The 11,355-nt window shown below is 40.5% G+C and overlaps 1 protein-coding gene across 1 annotated transcript; it reads right to left on the bottom strand.

Annotated features, from left to right (window-relative positions):
- Positions 1-333: 333 nt before the first annotated feature.
- LOC103041152 (mucin-5AC) lies at positions 334-10,869 on the bottom strand. The gene is made up of 2 exons (XM_049484368.1): positions 10,257-10,869; positions 334-6,383 (listed from the first exon to the last, which is right to left on the bottom strand). Exon 2 carries the CDS (start codon positions 6,370-6,372, stop codon positions 3,070-3,072), a length of 3,303 nt encoding a protein of 1,100 aa, XP_049340325.1. The 5' UTR covers positions 6,373-6,383; positions 10,257-10,869; the 3' UTR covers positions 334-3,069.
- Positions 10,870-11,355: the final 486 nt, after the last annotated feature.

Here is an 11,355-nt window from a genome sequence, read left to right as displayed (position 1 = left end):
ACTTTTTAGAGTACTTTTTATGTTTATTTTCTTATTATATTATTTATGTGCCTTCATGAATGAAAAAAATTAAATAAAGTCTAAATAAAGCAATTTTTAATTATTTTAATGTGTATAAATAAATTATTTTTTTTTAAAGTAGAAAATTTGCTATATGATTATTCACTAGAAAGCATACATTTTTTCTTATTTCTTTTTTATTAAACATTGACCTTAAAATATATGTACTGAAAGGTTTTTAGGGTATTAAATATGATTTTTCTTTTTAATTATAGATTGCATCACTTTGTATGAGTGCAGGACGTATAGAAGACAAACAGAAGAGACGTGTGGTTTAAGTGGATCAATCAATTTTTTTATTAAAGGTGCATAAACAAGCCATATTACTAGAAGAACTACAGAACTGACATCAACACGACCAGCACTAGAGGAGGGCAAGGAAAACACACACACACACACACACACCTGAAATAATGAAGAAAAGCCACAGCTTCGTTTCCTTTTCAGAAAAGAGTCCTTCTTCCTTCTCGCTCTCTGTCTCCTTTTCCTTGTAGTTCACACACTAATGACCGTCATTTAGGCACTTAAGTTTTCCTACAAAACCCCTCTTTGGTCATATAAACTGTTTAACTGTTTTTTTTATTAGTTTTTTTAGTTGTTTTATTTGTCATTGTTTTTTTTTTTTTAGGGTTCCATCACAGGTGTGTTTTTTCAAGCAAATTCGAACCGATCTAAACCTATAGCTAAGCACAGTGTTACTAAAGGTTTTTGGCAGTAAGGCCAGATTTGAAGAGTAGACAAAAAAAACGTTGGGGCGAGACATCGTAAGACATCATAAGACTTCGTAAGACTTCGTAAAGGTGTCGTACAGTAAAGCGTAGGGTAGAAAGGGTAGAATACATCACAAATCCAAAGCTAAGACCTCACAATAAGTGACATAAGTTTATATTACACATCTGAAGGATCTACCATAACGACAGGTTTGGACTTCATGTATCTATTGTCTGATCATTTCATTTGTATTTATCTGTGTATTTGTGAATGTGTGTTTGTGTGTGTTTATGTGTGTAGATGGCATGAACTGTTTGTGTACTGTACTACGTATGACACTTTCCTGAAAAAATAGATGTGTTTCTGTTACTAACATGTAAAAAAAAAATAGTATATTTGCACTTCAAACAATTCTGATAAGTAGACATTTCCACGGTTGCGCGTTTGCGTGGTTGCACGGTTCCCCCTCAGGCCTTTCGCTGTAACGTCACGTAACCTAACGTCATTCCTTGGTTTGCTTTCAGGCTGAAAATGCGTCACAACTCAACAACGCAGAATCGGAGCTGTGTGTTACTCAGTCCTGAAAGTTTTTCAGCATTGTGCATCACAGATACACAAAAAAAGACACCTACACACTTCATTAATATCCATTTTTCCCCTCCTTCTCCTCCTCCTCCTCCTTCACTTCTTTCTCTCTCCTCCTCCTCTTCCCCCTGCTTACTCAACTCAGTCAATTTGTACTTTTGCAAGTTCATCAGACTCCAGTGTGACTCAAAGTCCTCGTATGGTGGAATTTGGCAGTAACATTTTCAGTGACAACATTTTTCGCCGCTCTCCGACGGCGTGATGTGCACAACAGTTTTTTTTTTTTTTTTGACATCGATCCAAAAAACAACGTAATTCACATTCTGGACACACAAATAAAACATTTACAGCCACTGAGGATAAAAGGCCGAATGGAAGAGATACAGACATTTAACTTCATATAAATTTCACTCTGGTTTACATCTGAGCTCGATCATGCAGCTGGTACGTATCAGCGTGGAGCTGAGCCATGAGTCATAGACTACTTAGGCTTTGTCTCTAAAAACCTAAGACAGGAATAAATCGAATACATCCATAATTTCCCTCATAATCACATGTCATAATATGGTATAAAATACGACAGAGTCCCTCTAAGAAGCGTTGCGATTAAAACCCACACTTTATAAAACACTCATTCACCCACTCTCTTTTTGCATTACGTGGTTACTGGACATTTATTCTCAGTGTATAGTACGTAAGTCTTATTAAATTTAAACCGTCCGTTTGTTAATGTCTTTTACAGGTTGTGTAAAAGTTCTTGAGACCATCAGTTTCGAAAATCCATATCCATTAAAACACCATGACTGCTATTTCTTGCATCCTTGCTTTTTCATGCACAGTTTCATCACCGCACCGCAGTGCTGCACGGCATGGTATGCATACAATTGCACATGGCACATTCTTTACATAACCTATTATCTAATCTAATTTATTTAGCTCTTTAAACACAACATTTGAGTGCATCGTTCTCTCATACGACTCTACAGCAGAACAAACAAGCAGGATACCACAAAGAAACAAAACAAAACAAAAACCAAAGTTTTGCTGAGTTCTTCAGTACGATCCCCTGATAATAATGCGATAAGAGTATATATATATATATAGTGCTATAGTGTAGAGAAGTCTGGCCAAATTAACTAATTTAACTTAACCTAATTTTATAAAATTCATTGTATATTTTACATACTGTTCAAACTGTACATCTTACACTGCAGATGTTAAAGAGAATTTCAGCTTCCTCCCCTGATTGTTTTTTTCCTTCTCATCTTCCTCCTCATCACTTTTTCTACCTTTAAGCTTCTGATAAACTTCATTTCAATGAAATGTGCCCAGGCGTTTGTTACACATGTGTTCCTGGTAGCTGTAGACTAGTGCAATAGCCTTTAACTCTGATGTTTAAGTGTACGGTCTAACAATTTCCACTGATCATCAACAGCGCTGATCTCAGCAAAGGCTGGCTATGAACCCGGGAACAGATATATATGCTCCCCTAGATTTGCGGAGTGAGTCTATTGGCAGCCAAAACCACTGACGGACCCAGGATTTCCTTGTTCTAAGTTGTTCTGAGCACTCGAATTGTGTTTGTATTCAGTTAAGTGCTGGGACTTTCTCTCATGCTGTGGATTTTACTATGTGTGGAGGCCGTTGTAAGTTGCAGGAGGCTATGGCTCTGCCCGTCGGCAGGTCCCTGTGTACGAATCACGATGCTCAACGCTAAACCAGTCCTGTCTGCATGTGTATGTGTAGAGGATAGGGATGGTATATAAGCTGGGACTGCCCATTGGCGATGTAGTAGTTGCTGAAGTTGTGGTCGGCCATATACGGCGCAGGCTGGTAGAAGCAGGTGACGTTGTTGGTGTTGGGGATGATGTTCTGCTCCCCGAGGACCTTAAGAGCCAGGATGGTAATCATGTTGAGAGTCTGTCGTCGCTCGTGGCCCATCAGGCACACGGTGCTCTCATTGACCACCCGCCGCAGCGTCATCAAGTAATCGTACTTGTTCTTCTCCTCGCCGATGAAGTGGTTGCGCAGATAAGACTCAATCTTCCTCTGCTGCTCGTTCACGTCTGGAAAGTCAATGAAGAAGCGAGAGCACATGTAACGTTCTAACGTTTTAATTTCGGTCTCGCTGGCAGGTTTGAAGTCCCGAACAAGCAGATTGCTGTACTTGAGCAGCCCACCCCCCCTGATCTCCTCAGGGTTGCGTGTTGCGATTAGCCTGTAGCGCAAGTGGTCCATGGCTTGCTCAAAGTCGCCGTACATGCTTTCTGCCACCACTGTGACAGAAGGCACCTCTCTGGGAGGTGGCAGGGGCTCTTTAGAATCAGAGTCTGATGGATGTGAACTATGTGTCATCTCTACGGGAGTCTCTAACTCCCCTGTTAGGAAAGGTGGAAAGGGTGTAGACTGTTGATCTTTCGATGCTGGTGTGGAAGGAATGTTCGATAATGATGCTTCTAACGATTCTACAGAGGGTCCTAAAATCTGTGTAAACACTTCCGGTGGTTCCAAAACTTCAACAGATACTACAGAAGATACAGATGCTTTATCTGATGATAAAGTGGAAGATTCTAAGACAGTTGAGGGCCATACAGAATACTCTTGGTTTTCTGGTGATGAAGAAGATGATGATAATGATGATGATGATGATGATGATGATGATGATGATGATGATACAGGAGGCTCTAGAAGACATGAGGATTTTTCAAGTGATTCCGTAATATCCATTGACGCATTGACAGAAGAGTCTTCAACCTGTGGTATTACCCTAGGTGGCTCTGGACTTTGCATCATTAACACTGAGGGTTCTACAGTCTGTGTACATGGTACAGTAAGTTCCTGAGACTTCACACATGATATGTTGGTTTCAGGAACTCGTGTTGGAATAACAGGAAGCTCCAAGCAATGAAGGGGAGTAGATTTAACCTCCTCTGAATCAATGGTAAGATTTGTTGACAGGGGTGGCACTAACTTAGAAGAGGAATCTGCTGTCTGGCTGACAGTTTCTAGGGACTCAGTATATTCTGGAGCACACTCAGCAGTTTGGACAGCAAGCTCACTCTCTTCTTTATGGGGAAAGTTTGGACTGAGAGCCGGGCTATCTTCATCCACCTGAACTATGGGCTGAGAATTGACCTGAATAATTGGTTTCACTGAATAATTGGTTTGAGACTGTGTTTTTGGAGTTTTTGTATCTGTCTCAGTATGAATTTGGGTCTCTACATTTTGGTCTTTGGGGGAACTACAGGTTTTGGACAAAGTGCTTATTATCAACGTTTCTCCAGTCTCTGGCTCAGAAGAATGTACCGGATTTTGAGTGCTTTCTTCAGGGAGCGAACCTACTGAAAGTGTCTCATCAGAGTGTTGACCATTCTCCTGCGTGGCAACACTTAAATCTGGCGAGGATATGTCTACAGTTCTAAGCATAGAGTCTTTGTCTTGAGAGGCACTAGAGTCAAAGCAGTTTGTGGAAAGACCTGGCAATTCAACTTGCATAGGGATCGATTCTTTTGGGCTGAGAGGCTGACAAGGTTTAACTGTTGAGTCTTTTAATACTGACTTTTCTGTTGAGTTTGGCACAGATGTAGCTTTTCTGGACATTTTCCTGGGAGGTTTTGGTGAGGAATGTTTGAGAACCACCATTTGGGAACTTCTTGTGTTTTTTTTGGCAGGGGGTGGCAAAGGATACTCATTGTTGGGGTCTGCTGCTGCCTGTGTAGGAAAGGTTATAGAAGGAGACTGGAATGTACACTGTTCTGTCACAAGCATAGGTTCTGGTGTTTTGTCTGTAGTCTGCATTGGCTCATGTATTGTGTCTGTTTGCTCCATTTTTGGCGCAAATTCTTTATTGGATGATACTAAAGAGTTTGGACAAGGCGTTAACTCTGTAACTAATGCATGCTCAGTGTCTGTAGAAGCCTCCATAGGAACATTTGTTTGTTTGTCACTCTCATCAGTGTTTTTACTCGTTACAGTCACCATCTGTTCCTGTTCAGTTTCTAATTGTATGTCAGTGTTGTCTTCAACTAAATCAATGTCTAGCATTTCTCCTTTGCTTACATGCAACACATTTTCATGGATTTCATCCGTTTCCTTCGTAAGTGTTCTTGTGTCCGACTGGTCAAATACTTCCTCTACGGCTTCAGTCATTGTTATGGATTCCCTCGGCTCTTCAATTTCTTCGCTATGGATTTTTTCAAGACTTGTTTCTTCTGAGGAAAGCTTGTATTGGTCCTTCATCATGACTGTTTCATCATGACAGACACAGTCGTGCAAACTGTGCATTTCACCTGACATGTCAATATCTGATTCACTGTGACTCTCTGTTCCAGCAGAGGTGCTTTGCTCATTTAGTAAACCTGACTGAGAGTCAGAACTCTGAATTAAGGAAGCTTCCGGTTCCTTCTCTTTGCGTTGTGCCGCCTCCCTCCTCTCTGCCTCAAGGTAGGACTCTAACATAGTGTCCAGGATGATCTGGAAAGAGTCCACGCTGAATTCGAACTGCCGTCGCAGAGAGCTTACAAACTTCAGCTCCATGTTTTTGCCGCTGTTGTTGGAGAGCGAGATGAGGCTCCACCGGTCGTGCTCGGTAAAGACTTTGACCATTTTCTGCACATAAGCCTCTTTCATGGTGAGGGCTGTGATTTTGTCCTTGTTGACTCCTTGGGGCAGAAAGTCCAGGAGGCAGCCTAGAACCACTTCCTTTATGATCTGGAAGTCTTCCTGTTTGGAGAGCTCCACACCGAAGATGATATCTAAGTCCTTGTAGCTTGTGCCATTCTCTTTGACCAGCACGTGACTTGCTGTGGAGCCATTGAGGCGGACGTCTCTCACCTTGATGCTTTTGGAAACCAGCCGCTCTCTCACAACGTGGATGATGTCCTTGGGCTTAATCTCCAGGGTGGGGAAGTTTCCCCGTCCGTGAATGGGGATGATCTCTGTGAGAACCTGATCCAGAGTCTCCACCTGCTCCTGCGTTAGATTATGGAAGCGCCGGTCGTCCTTCAGCTCCGTCATGTTCTGCAGGACTGGGGAAGAGAGAAACAGATAGGGATAGGGAAAAATGAGACAGAAACATAGAGAAAGAGGCAGAAGAAAAGAGTTGATGATGATAATGCACAGCAGACTGTTGCTAAGAGCCTCCTGAGTGCAGAAAAAGGCTTTCAACGTGCAAATAAAACTGCATGCTACACTGTTCTCCTAAAGTGCAATATGCTACCCAATTTCACTTGGCAGCTGTTTCCCCCAACAGCCAAACACATTTGTATCCTCATTTTGTGTATGGCAGAATGTTCAGTTCAGGTTGCTTTGAATGAGAATGTGACTTGCCGTGACTTACTTCTACTTCGCTCGCTTCTGTTTACCGCATTTCCGCAGCATCACACAAAAGCTGCTTTATTCACATATTTTGCTTGGTGCAGATGACTCAAAATATGCTAAAAAGCATATTTTAAGAGAAAGAGCATATGTTGTGAGAATGTATTCCACTTTGTTTGTTTTATTAACAGTTTGCAAAAAAGCAAATGCCATTTCTGTGGATCTAATTAAGACAATTGAGACAATACTATCTGTTATTATGATTTTTGTTGTTGTTTTTGTTGTTGGGTTTATGTTTAGGTTTCTAAAATTATTTTTCTCTTCTTCTCTGAGTGGATATGAACATGCAACCCTCTTTGTCACAAAGTATCTTCAATAGATGACTCATTCCATGAGGTAAAGGACTGTATTACGTTTCACAGCCTCTGGGCGTGGGCCCTTCACTGCATTTTGCTAAAAAAAGAAAACCGTGCATCTTCAATGACTTAAATAATAATAATAATAATAATAACATTTACTTAAGACTTAATCAATTTCATAAAACAAATCAATGATCAGAAGAGCAGTGCTTTGTTTATTAGTGCATTAAATAGAAATTAAACAACAAAATGCATAAGGTTATGCATATGAAACATTTATTATTTTCTGATGAGCACATAAGTGGATTCTTTACCTAGAATAATTAATAATAAAATATATAGCTGCAATATTAGATCAGTCTCTGCCACTCTGCCACTGATTCTCTGCCACAGTGGCTATTGATTGCCTTTCTACCAGAGCTAACAGGGTTAATCTGAATGACTCACTGCCAGCGGAATGCATTAATCATCTGAGCGTCATTAATTTAAAAAATATATGTGTAATTATGAATGGCAGGATGTGTGGAAAAGAGAAGGAAAACACATGCCATGCGTCCAAGCTGACGTGTGAGCGTGCAAGTGTGTATGTGTGTGTGTGTGTGTTTGTATGTTCAGATGTGTGTGGGAGTACAGATACAGATATGCATTCAGACAAACTGTGAAAATGATTTATCACAGTGTTCAGTGTTGTCCAACAGCTTGTAATAAAATAATAATCTAAATAAATTTACTTCTAAAATCTTTACATCTGCATTGCCCTCAGTAACCATGACAATAATTCTAAAAAAAATCTATTGTAGAGAGTGGTATCTAAAAGGGTTTAAGAGTTGGTGAACAAAAGTGAGAGTATGTTTTAAGCCGTTGATTGAATTAAAAATTTAAAATTGATAAAACATTCATGAGACAAGAAGGAAACACAAAAGATGAACTTAAACTCATTCTAAATTCATCTGAAAGTTATAAGTCCTGTATAAGCATCTGTTCCTGATTTCAGTCAAACAAAAAACAAATCTTTAAAAATGCGTCCCATAAGATTTCAAATGGCAGCAACTTTTTCTTTTATTATTATTTTTGGATTTGAGCTTGTGGTTTGTATCTTGAAGAGAACTGAAGAGAAAAGAAGTTTGCATTGCACTGAATTTTTGTTTACTTGTTAGTTTGTGGCTTTATGAAGTCGATATCAGCTTTGTAGTGGGATAAGAGGCAAGAAATTCAAGTAATTAACTCTTGACGAGTTCAGCACAGCTGTTAACTGAAAGCCTGAATTCCAGGTGACTCTACCTCATAAAACTGACTGAGAAAATCCAGCAGAGATGTTCAAAACTGTAGTGGGATAAACTTTAGTTTTTTACTTCACCACTCTGTAATACATACTCTGTAATAAGACTCTTTTATTAAGATACAGTATTTTTATGGTTATGGTTCATGGTTTTATGGTATATTCTTTGTTTTCTATTATGTCTGATCAGAAAATAAAACATGCAAGAACATCGTGTGTCATCTGTTCTTAAGACATAATGTTCTAAAGATCTAAAGAATTGTATTGATTTATTATTTCATTTTGATAAGGGTCATGCTCGCCCATGTTGCGTTGGTGCCTTAGCTTTGTTCTGATTTGCTGTTATACAGTGGGGGCGTTTTTTTTTTTCAGTTGTTTTCCAGCTGTTCAATTGAATCAAGACCTAATATGCTTGAGCACACAGGAATGAAGTCAATGAGAAGTTCATTTGTTGTTGCTGCTGCTGCTGCTGTTTCAAGAGTCTGCGTTTCTATTGCCTCCTCTAGGGTAAATATAGTATAAATAGGGGATGTTAATGTAGAAGATGATATTAAAAGTAATTAAATGATATTAACTAAGATGAAGAATGGGGAAGCATGGGGTATAATATACAAACACACACACATAAAGATAAATAAATATATTAATATGTATTTATACAGTATGTAAAGTCAATTGTTGAGTTATGGGGTCCCACATGCAGTCAGCTCAGCAGGTCAGCAAGTTAGTTAGAATTTTTCTCATTGAAATTTGAACGCCTGTCCATCTTAGTTGTCCCTCAGCTCTGCTCTAAAGATCTTTGGCACTCTGTCGCGTCTCGTTTACATCAAGCGGCCAAATGATAGCTTACGGTCGACTTGTGGTGATGCGGCAGGAGGATTTTTGTTTTCCTTCTCCACCCCTCCTCCTCCTCCTCCTCCCCCCTTGCTCTCTCCCGCAAACAAGCCGGTGTGAGTCATAGCTAGGAAGGGGGAGAAAACTGCACCCAGATGCGCTTTCCCACCTGACCAGAGTCGCGTTTGTTCCTACTGTTCTGAAAATATATATATACAACAATAGCCTATAATAGTTGGGTTGATCATTGAACGGTGCATCACTTTTTGCACTGAAACACGATCGCGCGCAAAACTTCACTGGGGATGCTTTGATTCCCATCGCTACCGACTTTACCGACCTCTTTAATATATGCATCTCGCATCTTGCAACTTCGCAACAGCGTCGTACTTTCGCGTACCGTGCAGCGTACCGTGCAGCGCGTAACCATTCATTCATTACTCGCGACGCTGTGGCATATTACAGTCAGCCGTTTCGATCATCGCATCATATCCTGAGGCGTGTTTGATGTAGTCAGAGCAACTGCATGTGTATGAAGTGTATGAACTGTAAAGCCTATAAAGCCGACATCACATAAAAAAGCCGAAACACTAAACGCTAAAAATGCTAAAATAAACAAACTAGCCTACTGGATACGATTCAGCCTACTCCGTCACGATACAGTCACGCACCTCTATACGGACATGAATGAACTCGTCACAATAAGGTTCATGTGAAGGTTTTATTTATTTATTTATTTATTTTTATTCCTGGAATTATCAGATCATAGTCTATCATGCAAACTTCGCTAGCGTGCACACGTACATGCACGCCGCGCGGCTGCGATGAACAATACCCTGTTAAAACAAACTCATCACTGTACTCATCACTTAACAACGTCCACGCGACTAGCTTGCGTTGCCTCTGTAATTCTCCAACCCTCACACGAGCCAACTCAAGTTGGCTAGTCAAGTCGACAACTCGGCAAGTCATCAAGTTACTTTCAAAACAGATAGCCAAAATCTCGTCAAAGCTAATAAATAAAATAATAAAATAAAATGCAGAACAAGAAGAGCGTTTCTTTTGGTCAATTATATGCTGCATTATTCTATTATGGGAATTCCTCAACTCACCTCAGTTAGCGGTTCTCTAAACACGGAACCGCGGATTTGCACGTCAGGCTTGAATTCCGAGGTCAAATGAAGGCAAACAAACAAACAGAGAAAAGGCAAAAAAAGAAAACAGCAACAAATCCAGCAGTGCTGATCGTAGCTTCAGAGGTTTTGTAGCTCGGGGGTCGCGCGGGCTCGCGTGCGCTCCGGCGTTCTGTCGCTGTCCAGGCTGCGCGCGGTGCTGAAACCAAACTCTTAAATATTCTCGCCCTGTTTTCTCCCTGCGAGCCTCAAGCGTAGAGCAGTTTCCATGGTGACGTGGCGTCACGCATTTTTTTTTCTTAAAGGGAGTCCGCGCTTCGCAGTCACAACACTGCCAAATATCGAGAGCGCGAGGGCCGAGAGTTAACAGGTGTCAAGTGTGCGCGAGGCCAGCGCGTTTTTGGTAGGCTATATGGCGTGCTATAACCACTTTGAGCTACTTATACGACCCCCCACACAGAAATGATCATGAACATGATCTGCTGAGCTCTGGAGCTTTGAGCCAGCCATTCAGCTTACTGGATGACACATCACAACACCTACAGCTAACGCTGGAAACAAGGAAACAAGCCTTAGAGAGAAAGAGAGAGAACACTTGAATTAAAACGTGTAAAACGTGTGAGATCTACTTTTTAAGGAGATCTCCGGTGTAAAATGAACCTTTGCTGTAGTAAAACATGATAAAAAGTACTTATCTTTAATAAATAGCACACCTCCGTTCTCCCACAGCGTTGCGAGATCCAGAAATTTTAACAGTTTGTCCAAACACCCTTCAGACTGGGTCATACGAGGCATAATTTGCCCTGATAAATCACTTTTTCCACCGTTATCCAGCTAAAGGTAGCTCAACACCTCCTTACTATAATCCGTAGAGCTCTGACATTTAAAACGAGGCATTAATAACTTAAAAAGTGCACAAGAAGCTTATTAAAAACCTCTGTTTACATCTTTTATCCAACTCTAATCCACCTCATCTGATTCAACTAATCACTTGCTGGATTGGCTGAGTTGGGTCTATTGGCTTTTGAGCTGGAGTTGAAACCTATAGAATGCATCTCTCCAAGAACACCTTTGGAAA

This window comes from Astyanax mexicanus, chromosome 10 (genome assembly GCF_023375975.1).
Source record: "Astyanax mexicanus isolate ESR-SI-001 chromosome 10, AstMex3_surface, whole genome shotgun sequence".
Classification (NCBI taxonomy): Eukaryota; Metazoa; Chordata; class Actinopteri; order Characiformes; family Acestrorhamphidae; genus Astyanax; species Astyanax mexicanus.
Note: the sequence above shows the minus strand (reverse complement) of the source record. Positions and strands in the feature narration are given on the sequence as shown.